The sequence below is a fragment of the Neofelis nebulosa genome, chromosome 12, assembly GCF_028018385.1.
Source record: "Neofelis nebulosa isolate mNeoNeb1 chromosome 12, mNeoNeb1.pri, whole genome shotgun sequence".
NCBI lineage: Eukaryota > Metazoa > Chordata > Mammalia > Carnivora > Felidae > Neofelis > Neofelis nebulosa.
The window spans coordinates 90,701,892-90,718,924 of NC_080793.1; the positions used below are offsets into that span (position 1 = coordinate 90,701,892).

General features: G+C 55.1%; 1 protein-coding gene across 4 annotated transcripts in view; it reads left to right on the forward strand.

Annotated features, from left to right (window-relative positions):
* The first annotated feature begins 3,795 nt into the window (after nucleotides 1-3,795).
* Nucleotides 3,796-17,033, forward strand: part of ROR2 (receptor tyrosine kinase like orphan receptor 2) — a 197,098-nt gene continuing 183,860 nt past the window's right edge. For 2 of the 4 annotated variants that reach the window (XM_058695867.1, XM_058695868.1), the window contains exon 1: nucleotides 3,796-4,143. In XM_058695867.1, coding sequence (XP_058551850.1) covers nucleotides 4,056-4,143 — 88 coding nt within the window. In that variant the 5' untranslated portion in view covers nucleotides 3,796-4,055. Of the gene's footprint in view, nucleotides 4,144-5,037; nucleotides 5,155-17,033 lie in introns of those variants that run through there. The other 2 variants (XR_009251907.1, XM_058695869.1) reach the window with 2 other exon arrangements.

The window sequence follows — 17,033 nt, forward strand, 5'->3', positions numbered from 1 at the left end:
AAAAAAAAAAAAAGGAGTTCAAGTTTGGATCACTTGAGTTTGAGGCGCCCCTGGGGCAGCCAAGTAGAGACGCCAAACATGGGTCTGGAGGTGAGGGCGACGGTTCAGTTTGCAGACGGATGTCAGCGGAGGCCACGGGCTCGGGGGAGACCGTGGCCAGCCTAACGGCCAAGTGCAGAACAAGGGGAAACATCTAAAGAAGCAGCATTGGAGCTGGGGGTCCTCGGTGTCAGGGAGCCGAGGGGAGGTGCGTGCTCTCAGGAAGGAGTGGTCTAGGACCACGTGCTGCAGAGGGGCCGAGAGACAGAGACCTCCTTGGTTTTCGTACTCGGGGGTCCCAGCTGACCTTGGCCAGGCTGTTTGTGCGGCTCGAGGCGGGGGGGGGGGGGGGGGGAGGGCCTTGAAGCCGGGCTGGCCAGGAGGGTGGGGAAATGCAGCTGTCCCGTCCCTGCTTGGACTTCTGCGTTGCCGGCTACTGGTAGAGTACACGGACACAATTCACAGTTGTGCAAGAATACGATTTGCGCGGCGATTTCCCAGCTGGCGTGGAAATGAGCACGTGAGGACCACCCACCCACTCCCGGCACTGATCTGCCTGTGTTCCCGCAAAAGCCCAGCAGGCAGAGGCCGTGAACAGAGCCCCCCACTTTTCACATCCGTGCAGCGACGTTTGCTATACTCTGACACCCCAGATCCCTCTTTTTTTTTTTTTTTTTTTTTGTTTGGTCTGATCTAGCATTTCCTGGTACTCAAAAAGCATTACTTGGAAAAGACATAACTGGTAAATTGATCTCATCAACATGAGAAAGCACGGCTTATGAAAAGGCACTGTTAAAAACCACTAAAAGACAAACTGGAGGTTGGGGGAAAACGTTACCTGTATCTTTACTGGAACGAGCTTCTATCCAGAACACATAAAGAACTGTTAAAACTCAAAGCTAAGAAGATCTATAACCCAGTTAGGCGATGAGCAAAAGATTGAAACAGACATTTCACACGAGAAGGTATCCAAATGGCCAACAGGCTGACCCCAGGAGCCCTTTGCCTCAAAGCCTTCACACTGGCCCGCCACTGCACCTAAATGTTTTCCTTCAGACACCTGCATGGCTCCCCACTCACGGTCTTGCAGGGGGGCCCGGTTGCTTCCTGCTGCTCTCGCTGGCACACCACGCGCGTTTCCTCCTCCTCTTTCCCGCTGCCTGTCCTGAGGACAGCATGGCTGTGTTCCGTCTGGGAGGTGTGGCCGTCAGCCTCCTGGTGGACACACCCCCACGCGGTTTCCTCCTACAACGAAGAGGGCGGCCCATTACACCAATGCTGCGGACATGTCCGAGTGACTTCCGAGACTTAGAAGACGCTGCAGCTGCCGCCTGGCTCTTACTCCGGGGGAGTAAGACAGCTGACCAGCTGCCACGCTGGGAGGGTGCTCAGGGAGCCCCGCAGAGATCCACGTGGCAAGGGATGGGGACCCCACCCACACGCAGCGCTAACTTGCCAGGCGCGTGAGCAAGCTGCCTTGGGAACACCCTCTGGTCTCAGGGAATCCGTCGGACGATGCAGCACTGACCGACCCTGACCCAGACCTGAATTCTTGACCCGTAGAAACCAGTGAAACCATAAAGGCTTACTGTATCCGGCTGTTAGGGTCGGGGGTGATTAGTCACGCAGCGACCAATAACTAGTAGAGGTTGGAGGGAACAATTTGGCTTGGGATCTAAGCCACGTTCCGCTGCTTAGAGAGCACACATTTTGACTCCCCCCCATTTATAAAGGTAGACTTATTGCATTTATTCCTGTAGGTGCTGAACCTGTAGAGAGGGCAGCAAGGAGGGAGCGAGGGCGGCGGGGGGGGGGGGGGATGAGGCGGGAGCAGGCCAGAGTTATAGGTAGGGGAACTTTGGAGACAGAAATGCCGGAAAGATAATTTTTACAAACCTTGAAGAAATCCTATGTGATGTAACCCACATTTCTGACTCCACCCCAGGAACTGTCAGCAAAAATACACGTTGCTGTTTTAAACTCTCAGGTCAGGTGTGTGGGGCGCCTAGGCATGTGAACCTTGCACGCAGATGAGGGGCTGAAGCGTGATCAGGTCATTTCCCCAAAGTTCACACCAAAAGTCAGTGGCGGAGCTGCAGACCGACCGGGTAGTTCTGGAACTACACCCTCAAGCCTACCCAGCAGAAAGAAAGCGAGAGGAACGCAGATCCCCCGACAGGACAAAGCTTTGCTATGGACCCGTCTTTGAGGGCCAGGCTCACAGGACCCTTCTCCGCCTTCCCTGTGTGGTTCCCACCAGATCCAGAACGGAAGGGTCTGGAACTAAGTGCTTCAGGACCAACTCTTAAAGCCTTATTTACTCTTAAAGCATCCTTGAGCCCCCCCCCCCTCCCCCCAGGGGAAGAAAAGTGAGGAAAAGCCCACAGATAAAGACCTGGCCGTCCTCAAACAGCATTTGGGAGAGCTGTCTGCAGCTCAGACAGACAGACAGACAGCTCAGGCTGCCTGCACCAGCCGGCAGCCCCTGGCCAGGCACGGGCACAGCTCCTCCAACGCGCATGAGGAAAGAGAAGTGTGTGGGCTATTACTGCGAGCAGATTCGGCAGAGACAGTGCGAGGGAGGGAGGCCTAAATCATTTTACCAGGGGCAGCGCGCCGCTGGGGCGGGCTCGGCCATGTTGTGAGCAGATCACAGCAAGAGAACTTTTATTTCCTGCCATGTGTGAGGCGGTGAGCGGGCGATTCCGGGGGTGGGGCGGGAGTAGAGGGCAAGCTCGGCCGCCTGGGGCTCTGGCACCCGAGGCCGGGGCTCTTCGTAATTCACCCCAACCAGCAGGAAATGGCGCTTGAGCAAAAAACGCCAAACACACTGCTCGATAATCAGTTAAAAGATAAATCTCACAAAACAAACAACCGAGACGCTGGCTGGCGGTTCCAAATCCTTTCTCCAAGAGAGCAAAAACAAAGAAAATTCCTAAGTTACACACAGGAGGGTCAGGCTTTCCAATTCCAGACCTTGCTTGGCATGTGTTAGGCAAAACCAAGAATAAGCAAGAAAATATGCTATTTGAATTGCATTCAAAATGTCTTTTACAAGTGAAGCAAATTACTTCTGCATGTTCTGGGGCTCTGCAGAGAACAAATAGTGTTCTGCCTTTAATGGGTAAAATTACACAATTTGCTTTTAACAGTAAACCAAAAGCCACGGTGGCTTCAGATAGCATCGCGCTGCCTCTACGCAGCTCTACCGCCGCCGGGTTTCTGAGCGTTTTGGAGAGACGCGGTCGTCCCCACCGCGCAGCGGGAGGCGCCGGCGGGGACGCGGCCTGGCCCGTTCCTTTCCTGGAACGTGTCGCTTCTGCATGCACTCGCCTCTCTTCCTCCCGCACGGCTGGTTTCTGGGACCGGGTGGCTGTCGTATCTGCCCCGGTGGGCCTGGCGGGGAGCAGTGTGGTCCCGAGTTTACTGATTTGTGACCAGGCCCCCGGGGGCCCCGCCCCCTGAAGCTAGATGCCAGCCGCCCGGGGCGCCTCTGCGGCGACGGCTGCCGCGGCCCGGGCCGGCGGGGCGCCCCCAGGGCGCACCTTGGCGTCCGAGCGTCCCGAGGGCGCGCGCGCGCGCGGGAGGCCAGCCCCGGGACGGAGCGGCGGCCCCTGGTGCCGGCCCCCCGCTTCCCGCGCGCCCCGCGCGCCCCGCCCGCCGCGGCCGCGTCCCTCCGGCAGGGGGCGCCGGCGCCGACCCTGCTCTGCCCATCGGGGCGGGCGAGCCGGGGACCCTGCCTCCTGCGCGCCCGCGGTCCGCCCCCCGCGCTCGTCCCGGCGGCCGGCGGGACGCCCAGCCCGCGCCCCGGAGCCTCGCAGCCAGCCCGCGCCGCGCCGGGAGCCGAGAGGCGCACTCGGGCCGGGACGTGAGAGAGACGAGGAGTTCCTCGAAAGGGACCGACTCGCGCCGCGCCCGGGAGGAAGGGCAGCGGACGCGCGGCCCACAGGGGTGGTGGCGCCCGGCCCCCCCGCGCCCCGCCGGCCCCCCGCGCCCCGGCCCCCTCGGCCCGCGGCATGGCCCGGGGCTCCGCGCTGCCGCCACTGTGCGCCCCAGCCGTCTGGGTGGCCGCCGCGCTCCTGCTCTGCGTGCCCCGGACCTCAGGTAGGACCCGCCGCCCCGCGCCCGCCCCGGCGCGTCCCCTCGGTGCTCCCGGGTCTGTGCCTCCGAGCCTGTGCCGCCCCGGGCCGCCCTCCCGAGCCAGGGGCGCCGCCTAGGGTCCCTCCGCGCCCGGCCGCCGGGGGCTGCTTCCAGGGAGGCGCGCTCAGGGGACGGCTAAGTGTTTCCAGAGGCCGGGCGCGCGGGCAGGCGGTGCCGGCGGGGAAGCCCCCGGCCGGGGGTCTGCGAGGGTCGTGAGTGTGAATGCGGCCCGGGCCTGGGTCCGCAGACCTGTCTCTGGTTCTCAGGATCTCGTCTCGGACCCGGCCCTCCCGGGTTTCCCCTGCAGGGCTCCCCGGCCCCCGCTCCCCCTCTGAGCCGGAGCCCCCCAAGCGGGGCCGGCGCCGCAATCGGGCGGGGCCCGGGGGAGGGGGCTCCCGACCCCGCCGCCCGGTCGAAGAGGACTTTGGCTTCCCTTTTGTTGGCCCCGAAACCCCCCTCCTCGGCTCCCGGGAGGTAGCCGAGTGGCGTTTCCTGCTTGTGGTCGGGGGTCGCCGGGCGGCCTTTCGGCTGCTGGGGCGGCGCCCCGAGACCCGGGACCAGGCACGCGGCTGGAGGGTCGGGCCCAGGTTCCTGGTGGCGTTTTCCTGGAGGGGCACACGTTGCCCCCGGAGGCGGGGGGGCGCCGCGCGGGTTTGTCTGCGCGGGCCCCGGGGCGCGTAGGAACTGCCGCGGTGCGGAGGGAGCCGGGGGGCACCCCCCCGGGGAGCCCAAGGAGGCGGCGCTCGCCCACGCCGTCCGGACCCCCCGGCACCTCCGGCCTGCGCGCGGCGGCCGAATTCCGGGCACCCTGCCGGGGTGGGGGAGGGCGGCGGTGCCTCCTGGCGGGAGGCTTGGAGGCCGAGGAGGTTCGCTTCCAGCCCCAGAAATGTGTGAGCCGCTCCCTTACTCGTTAAGAGGGATTCGGTGTCGCCCGCCTCTTGCACCGTGCACCACTCCGCGTATTCCTGCGGGCAGGTGAGAGCTAAGGGACTGTCGCGCAAGGGGGCTCAGCTCTTCCCGCGTCTTGCTGCCAGCTGCCCGCTCCGGGGACCTGTCTGCAGAACCGGCAATGCTGGGCAGCCTTTCTGGGGGTCGTCTGGGTTTAAGCAGACGCTGATTACGTCAGACATTTCTGGTTACTGGATTTGGGCAGGGGGTTTGCATTCCGTCGCTGCCCCTCAAAGCGTAAACCGCCCCGGGTGCACGGTGCGGTGGTGAGTAAAGTATATTCGAAGTCGGTCTGGGCGATTCGTACAACATCCCTGTGGATTTCTGCAGCCCTCCTCCCCGCAGGAGTCCCTCTCCCCTTGAAGAGTCGGGCGACCGGTTTGCTGCGCTGTTGGGAGGGGGGCGGGAGGGGCTTAAAGCCGAGCCTGGACGCGCGGTGGCGCAGCGCTGGCGCGGTGGGCGCGCGGGGGTCACTTGTCCTGCACGACTCCGCTGGGCCGACCTGCGGCTGCGGCCTGTGCGGAGGGTGGAGTGGGGTGGCGTGGGAGCTGGGAGCTTCCAGGGAGGGTGACCCGTCTGTTGCTCAGATCGGCTCTTGGAACGACAACAGGAGAGTTGCTCGCGTTTTTTAGCGCAGTAGTTTAAACATTGCTGTCCTTTCCAGTCGACTTTCAGACCGTCTCTGAGGAAGAAAGCAGTCCTGTGTCATTCTGCTTAACTTTTGAACCCTGTGTGGAGGTAACTTTCTTCTTCCAGGGAACTAGTAATCTCTCTACAGGGAGGGAGTAGGAAAGCTGTTCCTCCCTCTCCTTCTCCTTCTGGGAGTCAAATATGAGCATTCGTACTCCAAATATGAATACACTTTAGTGATTACAGGAGATTTGGGTGTTTGGAGTCTTTTCTGCTATGAAGAGGAATCCTTGTAATTTGGGTGTATTTTATACACAAATCATGTTACTATGGAAAAACTTGGAAAGGTTATTGTGGGAGGATTTATAAGTTCTTCGTCTGCGTTTTTCTAGAAGGCTCTGTTTCCTAAGGAGACAAACACCTGATGGACTGTGTACCCCGCCTAGGTAGGATCGACTGGGAGGGACAGTTTGGGGGCTCTCCTTTCCCCCATTTTGATAGTGCAGCGTTGATTTCTGGCCTCGGATCCCTGGAGAGATGGGATCCCTGGAGAGATGGTCGTAATAAATGATCGCAGTCCGTTTGGAAGTAAGCAAGTGAACACATCTTGAGTAAGAAGACTTTGGAAAAAGAAAAGTTTTCCTGTGTATAGTAAGGCAACATGTTTTTCTTATTATGGCTGAATACTGAGCAAAGACGCACACATTTGAAATGTCTCGATATTGAATAGTGAGTTTAACCCTGGTGTCTGCTAAATCCTGAAGGCTACCCGGGCTACCCTGAGACCCGCGACACCACCGATCCTGAGGGGCGTCCCACTGTAAGCTGTTGTCCTGAAGTGTTCCCAGAAATGGCGTTGGGTGCCCATGGGGGCTCCAGTCCACGAGGCTGAATTTTCAATTAGTCAAGTAAGTCACAGTTAGAAAACGGACCAGAATTTTGCGCTTAGTGTTTTGGGTTCAAAAACAAAAACCAAAAAACAAACCTGTTTTGGGTTCAAAAACAAAAACCAAAAAACAAACCAAACCCCCCCCCCCCGGGTTTAAAAACGTGCTTACTGGGATAGTTTTGGGGGACAGTGATTTGCAGATTGAGGAGGCAGTGTGAAAAACCTTTCTGTCTTTATTGTTAACCCTTTTTCCCGTTGTCGGTCAAAGCACAGCCTTCCTTGGTGTTTGTATGTTACTCTCCTCTGATGGAGTGATTTGCAGTGAATTACTCACTTCCCGTTGAAGGTTTAGTCTTGGTTTAACCTCAGATGTTTAAGCCTGACAGAGCCTGGGTTTAACACGACTTTTTCCTTTGGAATCTTTTCCGGAGCCATCAGTGGGATAGAAATGTGGTGGGGCCACAAGGCCTTCTGACAGGTAGGGAAGATGAATCCTCTGTGGGGGGGATTTCTGAGGCCAGTTATCAGCTGGAGAGGTGGCTGGTCTTTCAAATGCATTCCTGGGGAGGGCAGGAGGTGGAAAGTTATTATCATTGAAATGGCAGCTGGGTGTGAAGGGCTTGGTTTCCCTGATCTGCAGAAGCCTGGCCAGTCTGATGAAGCACAGGAAATTTGTATACTCTGTATCTCGTTTCCCTGGGAGAGTGCTAATTCTGTAATTCCAAGTTGGAGTCCAGGGAAAGAGCTGGCTGCTGCGAGTGTTCTCCCCACCCAGGGTTTATAACCATCTTCTGAAGCTTTCGTTGATGTCAGAGGCCTTTTGGTGTTTATTTGGTCCATTCCCTGGGAACCTGAAAGCAGATCCCAAGGTGTCCGCCCCGCCCCCCCCCCCTCCCCGCCATGCGGTCACCATGTGGCAAAGGGCCGGGAAAGGGAAGCTTCCAGTTTGCCCTGCTGTGCCCTACAGGGGGCGGGGGGGGGGTGTCCTTCAGGGCTGTGACTCCATTCTGGTAAAGAAGGCTATCATTAAGATACTTCCTTCTTGGGGGACCCTGTGGTGACTGCCAGGTGACCTCCATGAATGTCATGCACGAAAGCTTTCAAAGCAAAGGGGGGCTTTGCTTTACGGAGGAACGTTGCTGGGTAAGTCCGGATTTTGCATGGCCAGTAGCAATTTCACGAGAGGACGATTGGGGTCAAAAGGACGGTTGTCGAAAACATCGCTTTGCGGTGACCCTTTGGGTGCTTTGGTTCTGTGCTGTTTGCTGCAGGGAGTTTGATGTGTAGGGAGGGCTTCCTGAGTTTGCAAGTGAAAATCCTGCAGCCACAGGCGCTCCTGCTGCTTAATTAGGGTCACAACCAGCGGGGGTTCGGTACCGGCCTCTTTCGAGTCTGTGTGTATTTGCTTCTGTGGGGGAGCTCGCCAGGTTGGAAAGATGGTCATAAATCATATCTGGGGTGTGATCTGTTTCAAAATCCTATGAACGGGGTGGCCAAGGAATTGTCGAACAATGCTGGGAATTTTCTGAAAGCTTCCAAAATTAGGGAATTGTGTTGGTGTGTGGTTTGCCCCATTTTGGGAATCTCTCTCTCTCTTTTTTTTTTTTTTTGAGTTCTATCTGGGAAAGAACCCCCCCCCCCCCAAAAAAAAATCAAAAGCCAAAGGGAAGGAAATAATTACAGAAAAATTTAGCCTAATTAGGCTAAGTGGCTTGTCCTCCAGAAAGTCTCAGGTTCCAGTGGGAGCTGGTGTGTGTCTTTAATTGCCGGAGTAAGCCCCAGGAGGTACTCTGTCACTTTTGAGATGTTATCTGGGGAGAATGTGGCGGCTTCTTCAAGTCCTGGGGGAGTGGGGGAGGGTTTCCCAAGTCCCCAGAGCTCCCAGCCTCCCGGTTTCCACGGCCCCGCGCCCTCCTGGACGGCTGGGTGGGGCACCCCGCGGTTAAGTATAGGAAACCCTCACCACAGACGGGAGCTGTGCGGGACAGGAGCCACGGGGTCCGTGGAGCTGTTGCGGTGACAGCGAAGCGAAAGACTCTGTTCCTCACCGCACTGGCTGCATTTCCCGGGCTGGCACCCACAGGACATTTTCATCACCGCAGGAAGCTGTCTCCGCCACCGCCCGAGGGGCTGCCCGTCCCTCCTCTTTGTCCAGGGGCTGTGTGTTGGTCACGTGCTCCAGGAGCATGTGGGAGAGCCCAGAGCCAGGAGGGGCTTCCCCCGTGTTTGCTTACATTTTGCCTGTTGGCCGTGGGGGGTCGGAAGGGCAGACCGGGACTGGATGGGCCCTGCTCTGTGCCCTCCTGCCCCGAGGGCGCCCAGCGGGTGGGTGAGGACCAAGGCAGGGAGCCTCCCAGGGCACCGGCTAGACAGAATTACGTGAGCGCGCGCGCGCGCGCGCGCGCGCGTGTGTGTGTGTGTGTGTGTGTGTGTTGGGGAGGGGTGTCGCCGCAGTTTCCGAGCCACGAAGAGCACAGAGGACGGGGGCGGCGACGACTGTTCAATCAGGCCGAGTGTGGGATCGATCTTGCAGTGGGAGATCTCGAAGAGGAGAGAGAAACGCGTGTCGCCTGGAGGAGCCAGCGTGCACGGTGCAGATTCCCCTGCGCGCAGGGGAAGGGCCGAGGACGCCTTCCCGCCTACCCGGTAGTCCCCGCCCCCTGCACCATGCCTGGCACACTGGGAGGTGCAGAAGCCCTCTCCCACAGGGAGGGCCACTTGTAGGGGGCAGGACGAGAGAGGGGGGGAAACTCAGAGTCCAGACTGACAGAATCGGCGAGATTTGGCAAAGGGACCCCCGAAGGGAGCAGAAGACGTGTGGTCACCCCCAAAGGCGGGCAGCCCTGGCGGAGGTCTCTCTAACCCCAGATCACACGGCAGCCCTGGGGGGCCGGTCCTGTGCTCGCAGCAGGAGGGAGCAGCCAGAGTGCCGTCCACGCAGCAGAGGAAATCACACGGGGTCAAGCGTGAGGGTCTCCGCTCACAGACGTGTTCAGGACTTTGGGGGGGGGGTGAGTGGGGCAAGGGGTGGGATGCTGCAGCCGGGTCTCAGGGGTAATTTGGCAGCCGCTGGAGGGGTTGAGGGGGTCGTGTTTGCACCCAAGAAAGGAGGTGCGTGAAAACTCGAGGGGTTAGGGGCGCCTGGGTGGCTCAGTCGGTGAAGCGTCCGACTTCGGCTGGGGTCAGGATCTCCCGGTTCGTGGGTTCGAGCCCCGTGTCGGGCTCTGTGCTGACAGCTCGGAGCCTGGAGCCTGCTTCGGATTCTGTGTGTCTCTCTCTCTGTGCCTCTCCCCTGTTCCAGCATGCTCGCTTTCTCTCTCAAAAATAAATAAACTTAAGGAAAAAAACTCGAGGTGCTTGGTGTTGGAGTCTTTGGGGGACTTCCAGGAAAGGGTCTTTCTCTGGTCCTTTTCTCTGGGTAAGGAGCTTCCTGGGGGGAAACTGAGGCAGAAGAAAAGTCCAGTCGTCCCTTAGGGGTCTGGAGGAGGGTTGCACTCAGCATTTTGGCTCCGGGCAGACAACGGGCATCGGACAGGAGAATGAGTGGGATTTGGGGTACGGCAAGGAGGAGTTCGGTGTGGACGCTCGAGCTCCATCTGGAAAGTGAGCAGCCCACGGATGGGTGGCCTGAGGGGCGTGCGGAGGGAGAGGGGGCTGCAGGCTGGAGAAAGCTTTCGGGCACAGCCCCCGGGTCACACGTGGTGCGGAATCGACCCCGTAGCCCTCCCACGGGATGCCGTGTGTTGGAAATGGGGGGTTTTCTTCTACATAGTGAAATGACCCCCAGTCACCGTATCTGGTTACACCCATAGTCTGGGTGTAACATTGGATACGACTCCAGAGCAGTGTGCAACAGTGAAAAATTGAGCGTGGTAAGTCTGCAGGAGGAGCCGGTGACAAGTGGGGGGGTGCTCTGTGTAACGAGCGTGCGGGGTACAGGCTCTGGCTAGTTGTACATCTGCTTGGTTTTACAAACAAACAAACAAACAAACAAACAAACAACCAAAAAGGACCCAGGCTCCAAGCTGTCAGCACAGAGCCCGATGCGGGGCTTGAACTCCTGAACCGCGAGATCACGACCTAAGCCGAAGTTGGACACTGAGCCACCCAGGCGGCCAAGAGATTTTTTTTTTTTTTTTTTTTAATTTTTTTTTTTCAACGTTTTTTATTTATTTTTGGGACAGAGAGAGACAGAGCATGAACGGGGGAGGGGCAGAGAGAGAGGGAGACACAGAATCGGAAACAGGCTCCAGGCTCCGAGCCATCGGCCCAGAGCCTGACGCGGGGCTCGAACTCACGGACCGCGAGATCGTGACCTGGCTGAAGTCGGACGCTTAACCGACTGCGCCACCCAGGCGCCCCAGATTTTTTTTTTTTAATTAATATAAAATAAGCACAAAGTAGAGCCTTTTAACCACTCGTAATGGTGTAGTTTGGTGGCAGGAAGCACATTCACGCTGTTGTGTCCCCATCCCCACCGTCCATCTCCAGAACTTTTCCTCTCCCCAAACTGAAACGGTCCCCGTTAAACACTGGCTCCTGACTCCCCCTTCTTCCAGTCCCCGGCGCCCACCATTACACTTTCTGTCTCTCTGAAGGTCACTACTGTAGGGACCTCAAATAAATGGGATTATACGGTCTTTGTCTTTTTGTAACAGGTTTCTTTCACTTTGTGTAGGGCTTTCAAAGTTCATTCACATTGTAGCATCATGTTTCAGTACCTCATGTCTTTTTAAGGCTGAATAATTTTTTTAAAATTCCATAATTTTTTTTAGTTGTTGAGACAGAGAGAGAGAGAGAAAGGGAGAGGGCGTGTATGAGTGGGGGAGGGACAGAGAAAGAGGGAGAGAGAATCCCAAGCAGGCTCTGCACCGCCAGTGAGGAGCTCGACATGGGGTTCGATCCAATGACCCTGAGATCGTGACCTGAGCCAAAACCAAGAGTCAGATGGCCAACCAACTGAGCCACCCTGGGCACCCTGGGGCACCCTGGACATCTTGACAAGTCTTTGAATCCACAAACAAGGGATGTCTTTCCATTTATTTAGATCTTCTTTAATTTCTCTCAGTAATGTTTTGTAGTTTTCAGTGAACAAGTCTTTTTTTTTTTAAAGAGTTTATTTTTAAGTAGTTTCTGTACCCAACGTGGGGCTCGAACTCACAACCCCAAGATGAAGAATCCCACGCTCCACTGACTGAGCCAGCCAGGTGCCCCTCAGTGTACAACTCTTACCCACTTGGTTAGGTATGTTTCCAAGTATTTTATTCTTTTTGGTGCTGTGGTGCATGGAAATATTTTCTTAATTTCCTTTAAAGATTGTTCTTAGTTACTGTGTAGAAATGCAACCGATTTTCGCCTGTTAATTTTGTGTCCTGTGAGTTTGCTGAATTCATTTAGTTGCTCAAGTAGAATTTTTCTGGATCTGTATGCAAAGTCACGCCATTTGTGAACAGAGATAAGTTTGCTTCTTTCCAATTTTGGATGCCTTTTATTTCTTTTTTTTTTGTTTTTGCTTAATTGCTTGATCTAGAACTTCCAATACTGTGTTTAATAGAAGTGAAATCAGACACTCTTGTTTTGTTCCTGATCTTAGAGCAAAAGTATTCTGTTTTTCACTATTCAGTATGATATTAGGATTTTCATGTATTTTCATCATGACCTGAACCAAAACCAGGAGTCTGATGCTCAACTGACTGAGCCGCCCAGGAGCCCCCACGGTAGTTTCTTTCTCTTCCTAGTTTATTCCCATATATTTTTGTAGTTTTGACTTTGGAGCATGTTAATGTACTAATGCTCAAGAAATAAAACTGAATCACTAAAGATGGCAGGAAACTAAAACTGAATGTAACCAAGTAAAGAAACCCAAGTATATTGCAAATGAATAACGTAACTACCCTAATAAGGAGCCAGGAGACCTAGATCAGGTGACTGTGGTCCCAGTACTCTATGTATCCTCCGTGTAGATTAAAAACAGACAAAACAAATGGCAACAAATCTTGCATTCTTAGGTTCATTTTTCACAGTGAGATCTAATCTAAAACTGTGAACTGTGTATGAAATCAGACATCCTTGTATGAAGTGTGTTGATAGTGTTGTAGGCAAGGTTCCTACTGTGGAAGGAGGGGCAGGCAAATAAGGAAGGGAGGGAGGGAGGGAGGGAGACAAGGAAGAACCCAGAGGGGTTGGATTGGAATTGGAGAAACTGGTATAAGTCACGATTTCGTGTATTCACAGACACAACAACCCTCCCCCACGACACACACACAAAATAGTGAGTGTTAAGATTATGAAATCCTAACTAGTAAAACATGTATTTTCCTATAGGTAACAGTTATGTCCTGGCACCTCATTAGCAATGAGCACTCTCCTTGTGCGGGTCTTGGCTGCTAGATTCTGTTGCACATTGAAGGAACTAGGAATACTTTGGAGAAATGACTGATTCCAGTGGGGCCGGGATGGGGAGAAATACAAGATAAGCCGGGAGCGCGGAGCGAGTTCTCACGATACAAAGTAAGCAATCAGACATAATGGGGACATACCAAACATGCAGGTGACAACTTGAAGGAGTACAGGTGGTCAAATCTGGAACAAAGTTAAACCTCAGACGAAGGTGGATGTTCCATGGAACAAAATAGCAATCTGTGGGGCGCCTGGGTGGCGCAGTCGGTTAAGCGTCCGACTTCAGCCAGGTCACGATCTCGCGGTCCGTGAGTTCGAGCCCCGCGTCAGGCTCTGGGCTGATGGCTCAGAGCCTGGAGCCTGTTTCCGCTTCTGTGTCTCCCTCTGTCTCTGCCCCTCCCCCGTTCATGCTCTGTCTCTCTCTGTCCCAAAAATAAATTAAAAACGTTGAAAAAAAAATTAAAAAAAAAAAAATAGCAATCTGTGACTCAACACTGAAGATAAGTAAATAAGCAACTGAATACGAGTGTTAGGGCCCCAGGGCCTCCTGACAGAGGAGCACAAACAAGGTGACTTAGAAGATGGAGATGTGGGGCGCCTGGGTGGCTCAGTCGGTTAAGCGGCCGACTTCGGCTCAGGTCACGATCTCGCGGTCGGTGGGTTCGAGCCCCGCGTCGGGCTCTGTGCTGACAGCTCAGAGCCTGGAGCCCGTTTCAGATTCTGTGTCTCCCTCTCTCTGACCCTCCCCCGTTCATGCTCTGGCTCTGTCTGTCTCAAAAATAAATAAACGTTAAAAAAAAAAAAAAAAAAGAAGATGGAGATGTCCATAGAAAATGAAGAGGTCAAGGTCAGCAGCCCGGCCTCCCTCGGGAGTCTCTGAAGGAGGATCCTGTTTTGTCTCTGCTAGCTCCCGGTGGCTCCCGGGGTCCCTTGTCTCGTGGCCGCATCAGCTTGCTCTTTTTTCCACTTTCCCGTGGCCGCCTTTCCTTTGTGACTGTGTGTGTCCCTTCCTCTTCCTGTGAGGACACCTGTCGTTGGGTTTAGGCCTGCTTTAAATCCAGGATGATTTTGTCTCGGGATCCTGCACTCGTTACTTCTGCAAAGACTGCTTCTCGATAGGGTCACATTTGAAGTTCTAGGAAGATATGAATTTTGGGGACACTGTTTAACCCACTGTGTTACATAAATAAGTGGAAGGGATGGGGGAAGAGAGGGCACTTCCTTACAGCAAAACACCAACTCATACGTGTGCGGTGAGTAGGAAGAATCACTCTTGGCCACAGGAATTGTAGAGATGAGTGCTGAATCTAATTGAAAGAGGCCATGCGTGGGGCGCCTGGGTGGTTCAGGCCGTTAAGCGTCCGACTCAGGCTCAGGTCACGATCTCGCGGTTCGTGGGTTCGAGCCCCGCGTCGGGCTCTGTGCTGACAGCTCGGAGCCTGGAGCCCACTTCGGGTTCTGTGTCTCCCTCTCTCTCTGCCCCTCCTCCTCCCATAAAATAAATGAACATTTAAGAAAATGTTTTAAAAAAAGAAGCCATGCTTCGTGGGGAGCAGCAAATGTTGGTGGCAAAAATTATTTCCCCCCAGAGCCCTCACTTGCAAGGGGACAGTTAGTGACCAGACCGGAGACATGGGATGTCACCCCGACTGGGTGATCAAGTCTCACGCCACCAGGGCGGGCAGAGAGACATCACCCTTCTGCGAAGGGCATCCCTGGGGTTGCATCTGAGCTTGGGGTTGCAAAAGCTTAGTGTGATGGTGATGCAAACCAGCAAGCCCAGCTGGAGGGGCACCTTATGAAAGACTTGGCTTTGCGTAGAAAAGGTCAGTGTCGTGAAGGACGAAAACGGCTGCGGGACGGGTCCAGCTTGAAGGAGACTCCAGGAAAGGACAGCGAATGCAGAGTGAGTCCATACGGGTCCGTGCTACAGCAAAAACACGCCAACGTGGCTGTCGTTGGAATGTGGGGTAAGTTATTCAAAAGCGTTGTCAAAGTTCACTTTCCTGAGTTTGTTCATTGTATGGAGGTTATGGAAGAGAACGTGCGGGCTTTCAGGAAGTGTATGCTGTGTGTTCCAGGATAAAGGACGTGGTGTCCACAATCGGAATAAAAACACGGTGTGTGCAGAGGATAATGGACACTTGGATGAAATGGATCTGGTCACGAGCGTTGCGGGGGGGGGGGGGAGCTTTGTGCGTGAATCTCGCAACATTTCTGGAAATTTTGAAACAGTTTACAAATAGAGAACTGAACGGGTCTAGTGATACACACGTGAGACGGCAGCCAGTGTCTCTTAGAAGAAAGACACGATCGGTTGTGTTTTGTTGGGAATGGTGTCAGACCTCACACAGGGCTGGGGAGGGGTGGGACTCACATGTTTTTGACCCCGTTTCTTCGACTAGATTGAAAGTCGCCAAGTCTTAGTCTTGTTTCTGGATTGCCAGAACTTCTAACGTGTTTTCCCTCAGTTTTTTTTTTTTTTTTAAGTTTATTTATTTTTGAGACAGAGACAGCGGGTGCGAGCAGGGAAGGGGCAGAGAGAGGGGGAGACCCAGAATCCCAAGCAGGCTCCAGGCTCCACGCTATCAACACAGAGCCCAACACGGGGCTCGAACCCACGGACCGCGAGATCATGACCTGAGCCGAAGTCGGACGCTTAACCGGCTGAGCCACCCAGGCGCCCCTTCCTTCACCTTTTTATTCTAGAAAACTTCAAACATCCGTGCAATTAGACTACCACAGTGAACGCCTATGTATTTTTCATGCAGCCTCAACAGTCACACGTTCTGTTAATTTTGTTTCATTTCCCCTAGCCCTCTTAATGGGTCCCGGACAGCCTTAATTTTTTTACCTGTAAATACTTCGGCATGAATGGTAAGAACTGTTTCCCACATAGTCTCAATACTGTTATCACAGGCAAGCGTTATCTGAGACCCGGGCCCTGCCCTGTTTTCCCAGCTCCCTGGAACATGGCCTTTGACGCTTGCTGTGTTCATAGCCGGGTCCCGGTGCCGGTTAACTTTGCTGTTCACCATCCAGAGTGGCCTTCGGCCCGACCCAGGGTTCCCGGGGTTCCCGGGTTGGGGGGGGGGCTGTGGCTCTGAATTCCAGCAGGTCTAGGTGCTGTTCCGTGGTTCCCAGGCTGTGGGCACTCTGTGGAGAGGGGCCCCGCAGATTTGGGTCCTGGGGCAGAGGTGTGCGGGGGGCCCCCAGGAAGGCCCCATCGAGTCGGTCTGATCCTTCGTTCCGGGTGTCTCTTGGATCGGTGCTCCTTGGCACCTCTGGGGGGAATCCGTGCGGCGGGCCTTTCTTCGCCCGTCTCAGAGGACCTGCCTCATCAGGCAGAGGTTATCAAGGTGTAGAAAGACAGGGAGGAGGGGGGCGTTATAGCTTTCAGGGCTGTACTGGCCCCTCCCCATTTTTTTCAGCAACAGTGCAGAAAAAGACTCAAGTCTTGTGTTTCCTGCTGCAGAGGATTTGACGTCCGCTCTAAAATCCAGACTGCGGGATGGAGAGAACGACGTTTACAACAAACAGGGCAGGGGCGCCTGGGGGGGCTCAGTCAGTTATGCGTCTGACTCTTGGTTTCGGCTCAGGTCACGGTCTCGAGGTTCGTAAGTTCGAGCCCCACCGAGCCTGCTTGGCATGACTCCTGTTCGAGCACGGAGCCTGCTTGGGATTCTCTTTTTCCCTCTCTCTCTGCCCCTCCCCCACTCACTCTGTCTCTCTCTATCTCTCTCTCAAAACAATAAATAAACTTAAGGGACGCCTGGGTGGCTTGGCTGGTTAAGCTTCCGACTTCGGCCAGGTCACGATCTCACGGTCCGTGAGTTCGAGCCCCGCGTCGGTCTCTGTGCTGACAGCTCAGAGCCTGGAGCCTGTTTCGGATTCTGTGTCTCCCTCTCTCTCTGCCCCTCCCCTGTTCATGCTCTGTCTCTCTCTGTCTCAAAAATAAATAAACATTAAAAAAAATTAAAAAAAAAAC